We start from the raw sequence: 15754 nt of genomic DNA, 5'->3' as shown, positions 1-15754 counted from the left end.
CTCAAGCTCACAGCAACTCCCGTAACAAATAAGCCTATACTTAAGGCGGAACGGTTCTAGTTTGTTCAATGCCGGTTTTTCAAGTTTCTTGTATTGGGAAGCCCAAACTTGACCAGCTGCTCCAGGTATGACGCTTCAGAGGAAGAGGTACTGAAGCCTGGGTGGGACTTTAGCAACGACTCGACAATGTAGCTTCAGTGAAAAAGACTTCAAACCAAAATACTTGCCTACTATTACCTTCAGCAGACTTTGAGTGTCTAGACTTGGTGATGTATTCTCACTTCACCTTGAAACAATGTCTTTACGACGGCTAGACACTCACTCTATGCCAGATGTTTTCATCAACTCTCGAAGAGGAACCGAAAGACTTGGGACTCAGGTAACCATTAGGATTCTCACTCTTAGCTGAAACGGCACTTTCCTTACGGAAACTACAAATAAAAAGTTACATTCGTCATTCTATTTCATCATCCGTAGCATGTAAGATCAAAATCACTACCAGTGAAGTGTTCAAATTATTACAGACTTTGGTAGCGTTGACGCTACACCTAATGAAAGTCTAAAAACTCTATGAATTGCCAAATTTTTGTCATAGTAGTACATGAAGCGTAAGATACTTCTAGTATCAGTCGTCGAAGCCAAAAGAACCAGGAAAGGGAACTCAAGATAGGTTATAATGGTCAAGGGGTTTCTCGAGCCCATTAAAGAGGAATCCATCTGTTCATGAACGCTTGGCAAGTTGTACCATAGGGCCATCTCTGATAGCAACAAAGATATCTCGCAGTTGGTACTGATCAACAGTACGGCGTCCTTCGATAGCGTCGGGACTACCACCTCCAAGATTGCTGCTGAAATCACGTCGGATCTCAAAATGGTAAACAATCTTGGCCAGAGCCAGACTCATCTCAAGATAAGCCAGGTTCTTCCCGACGCATCCTCGAGGGCCTGTGGAGAAAGGCATAAACGCACTCTCAGCTAGAGAGACACTCAGGGGAGAAACACCAAACTCATTCTTCTCGTCCACGATCCAACGCTCGGGACGAAACTTGAATGGTTCGGGATAGATATCAGGGTTGTGGTGCATGCAGTAGGACGCGGTGCTGACTTTCATGCCCTCTGGGATATACTCCCCATCGACGAGAATGCCACCTTCTTGGACCTCTCGTGAAAGATCGGCTGGGACAGGAGGGCTCATACGTAGCGTCTCGTCAATGACAGCTCGGAGATATTGACAGGAGTAGAGAGCTGGACCACCCTTGATGTCATCCACGGTAGAGAAGGCAGACTTGATCTCCTCCGCAAGCTTTTGTTGAACATGAGGGTATCGAGAAAGGTAAAAGAAAGCAGCAGCGAGACTTATAGCAGAGGTATCAGAGCCAGCTATAATAAGAGACTCACTCTCACCAAAGAGCTCATCTTTGCTATATCCCTTTCCAGTGTCAGGGTCGACGGCCTGGAAGAGATAGTGGAAGAAGTCCTTTCGGCTATCGCCTTTCTCCCACAAGCCCCTCATGTTGTTTTCGACTTGGACTCTCTCGGTGAAGCATTGCTCGACAAATGCCTGCCACTTGCTAAATGCTGGAGGAGCTGCTGCGGCGAGAAGGAAATCCAAACCTCGGGGCTTGAGCCATGCCCAGAGAGGAGCGAAGGGGGAGTAGGCAATCTATTATCCAACATTAATAAGAAGTCAATATTGAGTGTTTTGGGTCTTACCGGGTGGATTGTCGACATAAAGTCAGTCATGAGTGTTGGGATATGTCTTAACTCGCTATCATGCTCCTTCATGCCAAACGATTTACCAAAACACAACTCCCCAAGGGTATCGAAGATGAGATGATCCGCCCAACGAGCCATGTTGAGTGAAGGAGACCATTTCTTCTCTCCAATTTCTTGGTCTAGTAGCTCAATCCATCGGTCGATGTTGGAATGGATAAAAGGTTCGCAGGAGCGCAATGCTTTATCAGAAAAGGCATGGTTCATAACTCGCCTCTTTCGAGCATGCATAGTCTTGTCGATGGTGTTCCATGTTGTCATGACATGGACATTACGTGGGTATGTCTTGTAGTATTCTGCCTTTTTGACATTTGCCTTGTTGTTAAAAATGGTCTTGAGGCCTGTAGGAGTGTTGATCAAGACACTATTGGGAGTAATACGAAAGGTTGGGCCTATGAGGATATTCGTTAAAATGGGATGTTCTAATAACTTGTGTTATTCATCTAATGCTCACCGTATTTCTCTTGCAGTTGCCAGAACCATACATGTCGATCCTGTCTGAGAGTGTAGTAGTATGCAGGGACTGCTGAGATACGTGCCCAAAAGGGGCCGGGATATTTGGCGAGGGGATGAAAGTATAATCTGTAAACCACGACAGCGGCTACATAGCAAAAGGATAGAAAGACTACCCCCCAGACAATCTGCGAGGAGGAGAAAACGGTCACTGAGTTTATGATAGCCATGACTTGTGCTTGAATGTTGGAACAACGAACGAGACGGAAGGGAGGGAGAGCACTTGGTAACCAAGAGGTGGCCAGGCTATATTAAAGAGATCGGTAGTTACGTCCCAAGATATGACGACAACATGGATTGGATTCTATCGTAAAATGACCTGTAGCATTACGACCTGTAAGTATGTAGTATGGGTGCATATGATCGATATTGTGCGTGGCCTCGCCTGGCCTGTGGAGTGTGATGATAGGGACGTTTGGACGATGTGGCTGGCTGCGCATGCACCCCTTGTCAATCAGGAATGACCCCTTTCGACCATTGCGACTATCGTGTCGTTCTGGCTGACTTGAGAGAGAGTGATGGAGGGTGAGATTGAGGTTGGTGGTGCGGGCATGGTTGAAGTGTGGTCAAGTTGGAACAGGCTCTCTACTATAGATATTTAACGTTGAACAGGTATATTTGACATGTTATTAACCCTCTTCCTTTGCAACTCTGTTGGTTCATGACTCGACCCTGACTAGACTAGGTCACCCCCGACCGTGAACTTCGGTATATGATGGCTCCTTAATTGCTTTTTTCTTCACGTTGCACATCTTGCTTACAAGTGAGGCGGACCACAAGCGACGTGGTTGTTGGTTGTTGCAACACCAACAAGCGATGCATGCACACTTTTAAGCGCCTCAAAAGGGCAGTGTGCATATATATATCTTGGCATCCGATGTCATTATGCAGAGTCCCTAATTGTGTAAGGTTGTCGAGCTACCTTTTACTATTTTCTTTATTTTGTTTTTTACTTGTTTACTCTTCTCTCATATGATTTAAGCATCCATTGCCTCTCCAACGGGCAAAAAAGTCAAGAACATTATTATTAGTAGTTAGCTGCCCAACGCCTTGTAGCTGCACTTGTATCATCAGCTCAAAAGCCTTACTAGCTCTTCAGCTGGCCCCATCAAAAGCTACCATAGTAACAAGGGATCTTTCACCGACGATGCAGCCCACCACGCGCCTCAATCAGCCATCACTCTTCTGATGACGATTGAAAGCAGACCGAGTACCTGTGACTCAGTGGAAGCGGGGTAATAGTGAGGTTCTGAGGGAGGAAAAACATGTTAAGTTTTATGTAACTTAGGGTTACCAGTTAAAAAGTCAAAGACCTGAAGTCGTGATTGCATTGGCGTCGGCAAATGAATTGGCGATGAGATAGGCCACGTGATCAAGTGAACAAATCAACTGTAACATCGGTGAACCATCAATATACCGTAAACGAGGGGTCTGATCACTCATGTTATGTTGTGTTGTCCAGCTCGATACGAGATAACTAGGTAGTTGTGCTTTTTCTAATGTGGATATTGTCTTATTGGAACCCATCAACATGAGATCAAGTCAGGCTGTAAAGTTTTATACAAATTGCGGCCTGAAAACTTATGTTGCAGTACAATTTCCCCGTCAATAGTCTGATGTTTATAGAGTAGCAACTGAAACCTCGTCGAATTCTCTAGGATCTGATACGAAGGTCTTATCATGCCAGTGTTGGGCAAATATTGGGAAAGTGACATGTCTCCCAGCTTAGTGTCATAGCACAGAGCTAAGGCACCTTTGCAATAGGGGCTTTTTTTTTGTTTTTGAGGCTTTCCATGGCGTCTGGCCAAGTCACAAAAAGTAACTCCTAGTCTCAATGAAGTGGCAACTCGGTGAAGCAAAGCGTCTCCTCAGCGTCTCCTCAGAACGGGATGACAGAACTATCAGATACCAATACACCTACGTAATTGTAATGTACAATTGAGTATGCTGCGGCTTTGGGGATGAAGAGGACATGGCGTTGTGATACTCCGGTAGTAGGAGTGAGAGAGACTTTGTTCCTGCATATTATAGACTGGGGCGTGACACTCAGACCTCACCCAGCGTGACAATGATGATCGAAACGAGAATGGTTATATCCAGCCATGTTTCAGTCTAAAGGTCTGTGCCCATCTCGGTTGAGATCAAGTGACCCAACTTGGCTGTACCTATTCCGATAGGTTAATTATACGTAGCGATATCAGACTGTGAAATGTGAAATCATTGTTTCAATCTTGAGAGGTTCATCGTTTGCTCAAGGTGCTTGCTATCAGCGTTGAGAGCGAGGCCATTGCTGATGGCTAATTGTTGTGGTTTGCTGCTTTAAATTGGCTAAACTAGCTTCGGCCGAATCAGCAATAATTAGCGTTGTGAGGGGCGTACATATCTTATAAGAAAAAAACACCATACTCGTACTTCGTATTCAAAGAAGAGAATAACGTCAACTTCAAATCTCAGCGGATCAAATCACACTTCTTCTGCCTTGAACCTTAAGATACAGTTGAACGAGCAACTGGCCTCAAGCCACGCATGAGCATAAAAACTATGTTTCCCGCCTTTCCCAGCCCTTGGGCACGCCATATGCCCTCTCCATCGTCGTCCCCTCACGGTTCACGATGACCTCCCTCCGGCTCATCGCTGCAATTGCGCTGATCTCAACCTTCATCGTCTCTTTCGCTACAGCTCAACTATGCAGCTACAAAACACTCGAGCCGAGACGGTCTCACCCTGGTACCGCTCCCGGTTGGGAATATTCCGTCCTTCACAATAAGTTCATACAACCTCGAACCATCTTGTTCGATACCGAGGGTGCCCTCCTTGTTATGGATTCTGTAGGCGGTATAATTCACGTGCAGCTCGATGACAGTGATCCCGCAGGAGGAAGCTGTGTCCGAATGAAAAAGAAGAAGACTTTGCTCAAGAAGGACGATGTACGTTTTCATCTACGGTCTCTTACACTATCGGTCACCAACTGACTGATCAATTTACAGCTAAATCACGGGCTCGCGCTTTCAAAGGATGGCCGCAGAATATACGCCTCCTCACCAAGGAGCGTCTTTTCATACTCTTACGACCCCGCAAGTGGCACGCTGGATAAGAACTCGGAGAAAATGGTAGTCGACAACATGGCCAACGACGGCCATACATGGCGATCCCTTCTCATTTCACAGAAAACCCCAGATATGCTCATCGTTTCCCGAGGAAGCAGCCTGAAAAAAGACCCGCAATCTGAGGTGCTTTCGTCTGGCCACGCTCAGATCCGTGCCTTCAACATGTCAGCTTTGAATTTCAGCTTGCCCGATATCAGGCCCTACGACTTTGCTAGTGAGGGCGTCGTCCTCGGCTGGGGTCTGCGCAACGCTCTGGGCCTAGCAGAACACCCAGTTACTGGTGGAATATTCAGCACTGAGAACTCGTATGAAGTCCTCAGGCGGGGTGGCCTAGATATCGGCGTTAACAACCCGGGCGAGGAGATGAACTTCCACGGATACCTCAATGGTTCTACCGAGAGCAGAGGCGGCAACTATGGCTACCCTTTTTGCTATAGCATCTGGTCCGTACGCACCTTTCCTGGCAACGAGCGAGTGAAAATTGGCGAACAGTTTGGTGCTGATCGGCCGTCTGAGCTCTCTCGTCGAACCGATGAGGAATGCCAAAGGGATTACGTTGCTCCCGTCCTAGTGTACCAAGCCCAGTCTGCGGCTATAGGCCTTGGATTCAACCAGGACGGCACACGAGCAGCTATCGCTTTCCATGGAAGCTGTAAGTTACCATCCCACTTTACCTTAAACCCATCCCCTGAGTCAGTTGACTGACATACCTTTCTCAGGGAACCGTGCCGAAGCGGCGGGATATGCAGTCGGAATCAACGACTTCAAAGATGGACAACCTGCGCTGCCCGCTATAAGAAGCAGAAATGCCACCCAAGCCATCATTTTCAACAAAAGGATACATAGATGCAATGAGGAGTGTTTCCGCCCTGTCAGCGTGGCCTGGGACAAGAAGAATCGGTTGTTCTTCTCCTCTGATACAACTCGCGAGGTTTTTGTGCTATATAATACATTGGAGGCTCACCAAGCAGATAAAAACAGCACCAAAGGGCCCTATGTTTGGGGAGGCAATAAAGACCCTAACTAGTAAACGACAGGAATATTTATCTGGGTAGTTTAGCTTGAGTTTATGACACTTTTTACTGGGTTTATTTTGGCACTTCTCTTTGAAATCTGCAGTTTTCTAGCTCCTGACGATGATTCAGTCTTGACGTTGACGTCCCAAGTCGGAACAATAGCTTATCTATGAGTCGTGAGCATAGCTGTTCGTAATTCCATAACAGTTGAATATTCAAGGTTCGATCACATAACATTTCTAAAGATTCTCAGTTCTATTACTGAGCTAGATGCTCTCATCATCCATCACAATATCTCACCAGCAAAAACCTGGTCCAAGCCTCGTGATATACGCAAGCCCATACATAGCGCTCGTTATTCGGCTACATTCGCGCTCGTCACATTGCGTCCTACATCAGGATCAAGAGGTCATAGCAAGATAATCACCCTTTTGTTTGCCTTGAACGCCTGGCTCTCCTATTTGTACTCATAGTTGCGTCGCGCTTCACTCTGCCTCCATCTATTCCTCAATCGTCTTGACGCACTCCCACTCGCCCCGGAGGTTCTCCTTCCACAACGACACCTTGTTGTCTTGTCCGCTTACTGCCAGCACATTGCCGCTGAGCGACCAGCTAACTCGCCACACAGCCGCCTCAAAGTTGAGAACCTTGGACTCCCACTGGGTGGGGTTTGAGGGATCGGATGTCCAGATGCGGACCGTCTTGTCTTGCGAAGCAGAAGCGATGTAGGACTTTTGGAGGACAGTAGGGGACCAGGCAACATCGCGAACCCAGTCGGTGTGTCCAGTCAGGGGCTCGCGCTCTTGCTTGTATGTCTGAGAAGCAGCATCAAAAGCCCAGATCTTGAGGACGTTGTCGCTGCCGCCAGAAACGAACCGTCGGTTGCCGGTAGCACCAGGACCAGGAGCGCTGCTGACGATGCTTCCAGGGGTAGTAGCGGGAGCCCAGGAGACAGAGTTGACGCCGAGACCGTGGGCGGGGAAGATTGTGTGGTCGATGCTGTTATCCTTGAACTCGAGAACGCTCACGTTGCCGTCGGAGGAGGCGCATGCTAGTAGACAGCCAGCCTCATGGGGAGACCACGAAACGACGTTGACCGAGGCCTTGTGTAGGTTGAAATCGTAAATTCGCTGCCATGCGTTGTTCTGTCCACCCTGCTCTTTCCAGATGAATACCTTGCCATCGTAACCAGCCGATGCGAGGATGTTGCCGTACTTGGGATGCGCCCAAGCGACACACCAGACGGCACCCTCATGTCTGTAAGTCGGACCCTGTCAGCTTCCCCTCCTTAGGTATGGGAGTATGTCAAGCCTACCCCTTGAGAGTCTCGATCAATCGCTGGGTTTCGCCCTCAATCTCAAAGATCTTGATCGTCTTGTCACCAGAGCAGGTAGCTAGCTTGCGCCCGTAGTAATCGAGGACAGCATCATGCTGGGAGTAGCTGTCAGTATGATTCGAAGTCGTAGGGAGATATCGTGTCGAGCTTGGCAATGTGTTGCATAGCTTCGAGTTGCATCGATCGGGAGCGGGAACGTACAATCATGTCCTCATGACCAGAGTTGGTGATAACTTGCGCCGACTAAAGGGGTGGGTTAGCTATAATAGAACAAGTTTGGCTTGGGTGTTGTTGCTCGCTAAAGATGGGACAAGATTGGGATCTCATGATTCATGTATAACTTACCATCTTGCTAGATTTCACACCAAAGTTACAGCGCAAAAGGAAACAAGAAAAAAGGATGAGATATAGAAAAGGTGGCTATCAGAGGACACGATACCGCCCATGGCCTGGAGCTATCTGAGGTGGCCCGCGCCAGACCGTGGCGGTGGTGACAGTTGGCCAAGCTAGAGATCACGTGAATATAAGCGTGACCTTTAGAATACCCCCACTTGCCGCATTTGTATCCGAACGACGCAGTACGTACCGAGTTTAATGTTGCCTCGGTGCATGGAGTCTTCCCCGGAGTGGACGGGGGCGGGAGAGCGGGCACTGGCACCTCAATCACGAGCCATCGGGACTCGGTCTTGAATTGGTAACTTGACTTGGACTTGGACTTGGTTTCTGGGGAAAGCGGCTTTTGGATTATTCATCTTCAACCTCGCGTCTTCATCCTCCTATAATCAGTTTTCAACAGCTTCAACGTCAAGACATTCCTGCTATATATATACCACTATATACGCGCCACTAGACCCGTCACATAGGCCGAGGTATACGACCTAGCCTAGTACATACTCAATACTCTCTCAGCGTCTTGGTCAACCCATATACCCAACATCTCATCATGGCGGACGCCTCATGTAGCGGAGGAACACCCTTCAAGCGTCTTATCGACCATCAGGCCCGGGATGTCAGCCACCATCAAGACAGACTCATAGATCGCGCCGGCCCTCAAGGCCATTCTGTAAGCACTCACTTATTCACCAGAGACTCATAAACTGATCATCATCAGTCTTTCAGATCTACGCCACAACAAATGCAAGGCGCAGATGGCTTTGGTGCGTTCATGGATGGTCCATCAACTCTCCCAGGTATTCCTCAGCATCATGCAGCAGGAAGATTAGCAGCCCATGCCGCTGTCCTTGAACAAGGACACTCGCCAGCCTTTCGCGCTGCGCAAGCGCCACAGTTTCGTCAAGGGCATCATTCTCCCTCCGTGGACGTCAGCAACTGGGCAGCAGACTTCAATCGCTTCGCAAATCAGTCACAGCAGCGTCAACCTCTTCAGAATGGCTTCGCCCAGCCCGCACCTCAGATGCACCAACCAGCTCCCCAGCTGAACTTCCAAGCCGCATTCGTTCAACCAAACGCTGCTTTCGCTCCTATGTATGGCCAGGCCAACGGCGCTTTCATGAACGGCAATGCTGCGACGACTCAAGAGGCTGGGTTCGATGACGAAATGTCAAAGTGGATGGCTAACAACGCCGGTGGCGGGATGGAAGAGGTTGACGCCATGATGGACCAGATGGCTCGTGAGCTGGAACTCAATGACGCCGCGATAGCACAAGCTGAAGCCCAAGAATCCTCGCAACAGGAGACAACCACTGAGCCGACGTTGGAGGCTAACCCTACCAACCTCGCAACGCCAGATATTGCCAGCCTTTCTCTTGAGACAGAGGAGCCACTGGTTACAGAGCCTGTTGAGGCTACAAAGACAAAATCAGAAGTTGCAGATGCTGCAGAGCGTCTTCTTGAGTCAGTCGAGCATGAGGATGGCGAGAAGTGGAAGAACTCAGTCTTCTTGTCGTTAATGCGAGATTTCCGAGATGGAAAGAAAGACATCATCGACAACGAGATTCGGGAAACCCCGGAAAACGAGGGAGCTGTTGCGAAAGACACCCAGTGACGCCTGCGAGAACTTGACGAAATCAGACGCACAGCCTCGAGGCTATGTTTACAAAATCATGATACTATTGAACCTTCTTCAGCGAATTTTAGTGGTCCACGTCAAGACGAGTTGACCTCACGGTGGGAGATTGGGTCATCAAACGACTCGCTGTGGGATGCAGCCTCGTTTCCTAGTTCTTGCGCCGAACATCTCAGTCGAACGACGTTCTAGGATAATAGAAACATAACTGATCCAGCCGGACCTTTAAGGTCCATTGGCACAGAGGGGGGTCGCTTTGTCCAGATACATAGTGGCTATTCATGCACATCATTGTGGAAAAGTCATCATCGGGTACAAATCTGCTTGAATCAACAGGTGTTGAATTGACCATAATCTCAAGTATAACTGAATCATATTTTCAGGCTGATAACAGCGGGTTTATGTACCATTGACAGTGAAAAAAGACGCATGTAGCCAATGTAAAACAAATCACAAATCAAAGGACTTAGACGAATCAATAGGCATTTCTTTTCATAAGCGGCCAGTCGCTCCCATAACTCCAGATATTCCCTTCCTTTCATTTGTGGCCCAAAATGCACTCCGTTACATGACTCTCGTTCCTTCTCGCATGATGCAATCTTGAGTAATGACAGAAAATCAGTGTTGACACGACGGATATATAAGAATCGTGTCATCCAGTAATGGCCCCCTTAGTCTTGTAAGTATAACGCCATGATATCGAAGAAGAATGTGTCAAGGTATAAAATGGCAGGGCTCGTCATGTATAAATAAGTGAGCCCATACCAATTAAGGGCAATATAAATGAGATCAACTCTTTATAGTGATGTCCATGAACAACCACAATCGGTAAGTGACGGGTTTGTTCGTTTCAGCAACTGTCGAAGCGCTTTCTTGGTCTCAAGTTCTGAGCGCTTTGTGAAGGTAAGGTCCAGGTCATCGACATCCTCATCCTCTTGTTCAACAATGACCATCACAATCTTCTTGCCATCTTTTATGATCGGGTCCGCCTTATCTCCGTTACCAACGATCTCGTATTGAGTGCAAGTCGCCACGGATTGCTCGCCCCATAGAAATCGGCGCTCAACCATCTTATAAACATGGGGGAACACGGGCACAGGTTGCTTCCAAGAGCTCCACTCAGGCGTGGATGTGCTAGAATAAGTGCTGTATGTGGTAGTGGCACCTCCAGAAACAGTCGCTGAGGCAGGGGGATGGTAGGTCGAAGAATTTTCACCAGGGTAAATAAAGAACTCAATGACAGTGTCTGGCCATGTACATATCCAAGGCTTATCACCCTTCTTGGCGTTTGGGGGGGCTTTGTTCTTAAATCGATGGAAAGAGTTGTAGTCTTCGTATTCATCGTCGCCGTCCCAACCACGCTTGCTCAGGGCAGCACCGAACTTCTTCTCGGAAACGATGACAGTCTTGTTGTACTTTGTCCTCATCCACCAAGCAGGGCCGCGTGCAAGTTCCAACGTGTCGTTGACTAATACCATAGGTGTTGGCTGAGGAATGCTGGGAGGTTGAGCACCCCACGGAAATGGTGTGTCCTTATCAGGAATAGCTTTGAGAGTCATATTGTAGCAAGGTTTGGACTTTGATTTCGTGCCATTATCGATCTGAATCGACCACATGGGAACGACAATGTCACAGGACCAGGCCGATGACTGTTGCGAGTCGTTGAAACAGGCATTGCTATTCTGAGGGCTAGGGTCAATATTGGGAAGGGCAAAACGCCCTGTGGCCATTTGGGGCAAGTCAGTCGGTATAGCTGTGATGATCTCAGGATCATATGTTGTCGTGGTCGGTGGTTGGTAGGAATATTTGCTAGACAGGAGTTAGCATAGTAGTGAGGGTCAATGGCAAAACTTACTCATTTGGATCGGGGGGGTCATCTGGGTTATTGTTATGGTTTTTTGTGAGCATAGTGCCAATAACGGCACCCATGATGATGCCCATAAGAATCAAGCCAACGAGCAGGAGGCAAATAGCCCAGTAAGGTACAATTCCCCAGAGCTTCTTCTTTGCCCGACGTTGCCATTTGTTGGCTGTAGGCTTCTCGGAAGTTTCGGCGGCGGCGGTGTTGATGTCGTGATGGCTGGCGTCGGAGGCATGGCTTCTGACAGAAGGCCGGGTCCTCGGTAAAGCTAGGTCATCATCCGTTGATGAGAATTCAGGATCGCGAGTTGCCATGCCAATTCCACCAGCTCCTGGAATTTCCCTGGTGGGGGATGGGGGTTCCGACACGGGTGATACTGGCGATACAGGTGTTTGTGTTGCAGGTTTAGGCACATAAGCATTATCCGGATATCTGGTGTAGGGCGGCAGTTCCTCCATATGGCCCAATGGGCCCACCAAATCGCCTGCCTCTTCTCCATCCGGTCCTAGTTGTCGCTGATAAGTTCCTCCCAAGCCATTGAATCCCACTGGAATAGAGGGTGCGCTGCTCTCGCCGGATGTGGTGTTTTGTGTATAAAGAGCATATGGATGAGTTGGAGCTTGAGTGCCTCCGTAAGAGCGATCCTCTGGTATGACTGCGTTGGCGGTGGTAGATGTAGTAGCCACACTCATTGTTCGCTGAGGATACATCTGATATGGATGAGAGGGGCCAGATGGGCCTGTGTATGGACTTTCGGCACGAATGACTGGAGAATCGGATGATAGGCTGTGATTGTTGCGTATATGAGATCGGTCAGCCGTTGATGTACCGTCGTTTCGAAGAGCAAGGGAATCATGGTTTCGGTGAGGCTTGGAGATGCTAGAAGGTCGATTGCGGATAGCAGGAACAATTTCGTCTGATCCAGAGATAAGGGGTGCCTGCGATGACTTTGTAGATGCTGATTGTTGGGAAAAGGATTCAGTCGATGATAATGACGATTCGGGTTGAGTATTGGAGTTTGAAGTCGGGTTTATGGAAGAGGAAGAGGTGGCATTATCGGAGGGTCGGAAGCCATCCGCTACCATCATCGCACTGAGGTCATAGTCATCGTCGGCACCACTACCAGTGGACAGCCTCAAGGAACGCGAGCGTCGAGTCGATGAGCGACGCGAGTTGCTAGAGTCCTTCCCGTTGCTGGGATCCATGGCGTGGTGAAGAGGGAGGCCAGGGCTTCAAGCCAAAGACGCCGACAAGGGCGTGCCCTACAAGTCGTTGAATTTCGAGAGGTTGAAGTCGAGGTCGAGAATCAGAGGGGCGATGAACGGTCAGGATTCGAAGGGGAGCGGTCGGCAAGCCAATGGCGAAGGGAGTCGATTTCGGGAGACAAAGTCAGATAAGGAGACAGTCTGTAGCGAGCGAATATTGAGTTCGAAGGGGGAAATTCGAGGACTCGAGTCGGGTCGATGGTCGGATGAGCGAGAGTGATTTGAGAGATTGAAGACCGATTCGATTCGATTGATGGTGATGATGATGGTGATGATTTGTTAAGTCGTGGTTGGGATGGATCGATGGGGATTGACAGAACTGCAAAAAGCCAAGAAAGAGAAAGCGGGTTTCGAAGAGGAGCGAGGGAGCGACTGGGAGTGGCTACACAGCAGAAACAGAAGGAGGGAGACTGGGAGAACAGACCAACAGGAGACAAGCAGGCGCCATACCAAGAGAGGGTCCCGACTTTCCCAGCGGGCTTTGGTGGACCCAACGCCCCAACCTAAGCCAGTTAGAACTGGTCTGGAAAGGGGAAAGACCTCTAGGGAGTCTGGGCTAGGCTCAAGATGGTCTAGAACTGCCTGAGCTAGCAATTCAGCGTGGAGGTTTTTTGTTTTCCTTGGACCTGAGTTGAGTTGACTACCTACCTGAAGAGTTCAGGGCGCGAGAAAGCTTATTAAAGGCCTAACTCGTGACGCAAAGAAGAGGCGTGCACGAGGAAGAGCACGGCTGTGCGACACTCTGCACATTCTTAATCCCATCAAGCGTCCATGATCTGCAAAAGATGAACTCTCTTATCTACAATTGAACCCTCCGTGTTCCCCAATGTGTGTCCCCTCTCTCCCCATCATCAGAGGCTAGAGAGGGTAAAAACCACAAATCCCCCCCTGGACAGCGGGTTGGCAGTGCAAGTGCAAGTGCCTGGGGCCAGGTTTGGGACGGCGGACCTGGGCTAGGGGCGAGTGAGCGCCCTAGGATCATGCGATTGGTGGACCGAGGACCCCGTTTCGAGCAACAGCCAGTGAAGCAGCTTGGAGCGGTTTCAGCGAGCAGCATTGGGCTTGTCTTTGTGGATGGATCACTAATGGAGAGGTTTCATTCCTGCGTCATTGGTCATCGGAACTTGGCTGCTTGGCTACTCGCGAGACTCTATTTTTGAGGGTTTGTGTACAGATATGCATAGTTGGGTGATGATATTGGTGTTTACGTGGTGGATCCTCGTATTTACAGGAGTTAGTCAGTCATTCATCCATTCCCTCGACACATCATGATGCGGATAACTATGTAAGGTATACCATATATGGATATAACTAGTCGTTGCCATCATCTTCATCATTGGAAGTCTCGGCAATGAATTCCATGTCTTTCAGTCAATCACTGTCACCGTCGGCTCTTTTCCCGCTTGGCAACCAAACCTGACTAGGGGTTGTGCAGCACCGGTAGCACACTCCGAGGCATTGGCCTTCCATTATCGGTTCCAGTTGGTTTTTCACGCGTCAAGATCCTTGTGCGAATGGTACCTTTTGTTTACAGTCGAGTTCAAACTGCCGTGATCAGTTCAGGGTCTATTATACCGTGAACTGTTATAAAGATGGGTAACCTGATCATCGTTGGAAGAAAGATCAGGTGAAGTAAGCCATGAACTGACTCCCGTTCTCTGTTTCACTGCATGGCTTGTCAGCACTCAAGTTCAGGCGCTTCCTTACTTCCATCACATTCCTCACATCGCACTGCACGAAATGGGCGATCCCGGCCGAACCGGCAGCGATAGTCTCTCCTGATTCCCGCGTCTCAGTCCGTCAGTTTCTGTCATTCCCGGTCTCCGCTGATCTCACCAAGATGATCTAAATATTTGCTCACTCAAGCGAAAACCCCATCTTCATAATAGATCCACATAATATCCAAGTTGTTCCCAACTCGTCTTCTAGAATTGCAGAATCGTCATTTGTCGATTTGCAGAGAGTGAGGGCTTTGTCGATGTTAATTTCCCAGTTTGTTCTGAATAGCATCCAACGGTCGGCTAGTCGGCTCTCTCTCCCTATATCCCTGATGGCTTGCACGTGGGCTATCCCTCATCTCACCTGTGTTGAGCTTTGGCTGTCTCTCAGGTTCATGTAGTCTGCTGTAGTTGCTGTATGCTTCGGAAACGTGCAACATGACTCGGAGCATGCTCAACGGCGCACTTACTCTCAGAAGAGTGCCTCATCCAACCAGAGTCTTCATCTCGCGTCTCTCAAGATGCAGACAAAGTTGGACGATTTCGATGTATGCGTTGTCACTGAGAAGATGGTGTCAGACAGATGGTTCTCATTGATCTTTGCCCAGGCAGGTGAGATCTCTCTCTTATATCTGCCACACCGGTTGAAAATGAAGCGTTGAAAATGCTCGCCTTGTTTTTTCTAGTCCATTCTCTTATCATTTCTGGGGTACAGTAGTTTCTAACTGCCGGTTAACAAATGAACCAACCATGATACTTAACCCAATTCTCGGGTTGCCTGGTGTCTTAACCACATGTTCAACATGAATGTCATTAGACAACGATTTGAGCACTCGCATAGTCCACAGATCACACGGTTGACAAGATGATCCTTCACAGTAGTGATCTGTGTGAAATGGTGATTGTACCAGGTATGCTAGATTGTCAGACCTTGAATACAGCATTATGCTACCAGAGAGAGTATCAAATACACAATCTCTGTTATCAGGCCATCGACTACATACATGTTACCCTACAATTAAATGTTCACATCTGGCAACCTATAGATAAAGTCCTAGAATAGTTATTCATGAAGCTCAGAAAGGCACTCACAGTATGCAACTCTCGACCCTTTATCCCTGGATCGTCAGCCTTATAAT

The 15754-nt window shown here is 48.5% G+C and overlaps 5 protein-coding genes across 5 annotated transcripts; 2 read left to right on the top strand and 3 right to left on the bottom strand.

Moving 5' to 3' along the window:
- Positions 1-721: 721 nt before the first annotated feature.
- On the bottom strand, positions 722-2456 carry FTJAE_7141 (Isotrichodermin C-15 hydroxylase; the record flags this gene model as incomplete). The annotated part of the gene is made up of 3 exons (XM_037353828.1): positions 722-1663; positions 1714-2165; positions 2228-2456. The coding sequence occupies 3 exons, from the start codon at positions 2454-2456 to the stop codon at positions 722-724; spliced, it is 1623 nt and encodes a 540-aa protein (XP_037205746.1).
- A 2442-nt stretch (positions 2457-4898) lies between these two features.
- Positions 4899-6420, top strand: FTJAE_7140 (L-sorbosone dehydrogenase; the record flags this gene model as incomplete). The annotated part of the gene is made up of 3 exons (XM_037353827.1): positions 4899-5213; positions 5274-6045; positions 6113-6420. The coding sequence occupies 3 exons, from the start codon at positions 4899-4901 to the stop codon at positions 6418-6420; spliced, it is 1395 nt and encodes a 464-aa protein (XP_037205745.1).
- Positions 6421-6909: 489 nt separating this feature from the next.
- On the bottom strand, positions 6910-8093 carry FTJAE_7139 (transport sec13; the record flags this gene model as incomplete). The annotated part of the gene is made up of 4 exons (XM_037353825.1): positions 6910-7666; positions 7725-7840; positions 7947-7988; positions 8091-8093. 4 exons carry the CDS (start codon positions 8091-8093, stop codon positions 6910-6912), a joined length of 918 nt encoding a protein of 305 aa, XP_037205744.1.
- Positions 8094-8688: 595 nt separating this feature from the next.
- On the top strand, positions 8689-9750 carry FTJAE_7138 (peroxin 20; the record flags this gene model as incomplete). Its single annotated transcript, XM_037353824.1, has 2 exons — positions 8689-8808; positions 8857-9750. 2 exons carry the CDS (start codon positions 8689-8691, stop codon positions 9748-9750), a joined length of 1014 nt encoding a protein of 337 aa, XP_037205743.1.
- Positions 9751-10568: 818 nt separating this feature from the next.
- On the bottom strand, positions 10569-12837 carry FTJAE_7137 (glucan 4-alpha-glucosidase; the record flags this gene model as incomplete). The annotated part of the gene is made up of 2 exons (XM_037353823.1): positions 10569-11580; positions 11627-12837. 2 exons carry the CDS (start codon positions 12835-12837, stop codon positions 10569-10571), a joined length of 2223 nt encoding a protein of 740 aa, XP_037205742.1.
- Positions 12838-15754: the final 2917 nt, after the last annotated feature.

Source organism: Fusarium tjaetaba (genome assembly GCF_013396195.1).
Source record: "Fusarium tjaetaba strain NRRL 66243 chromosome Unknown NRRL66243_c0000141, whole genome shotgun sequence".
NCBI classification, from domain to species: domain Eukaryota; kingdom Fungi; phylum Ascomycota; class Sordariomycetes; order Hypocreales; family Nectriaceae; genus Fusarium; species Fusarium tjaetaba.
Note: the sequence above shows the minus strand (reverse complement) of the source record. Positions and strands in the feature narration are given on the sequence as shown.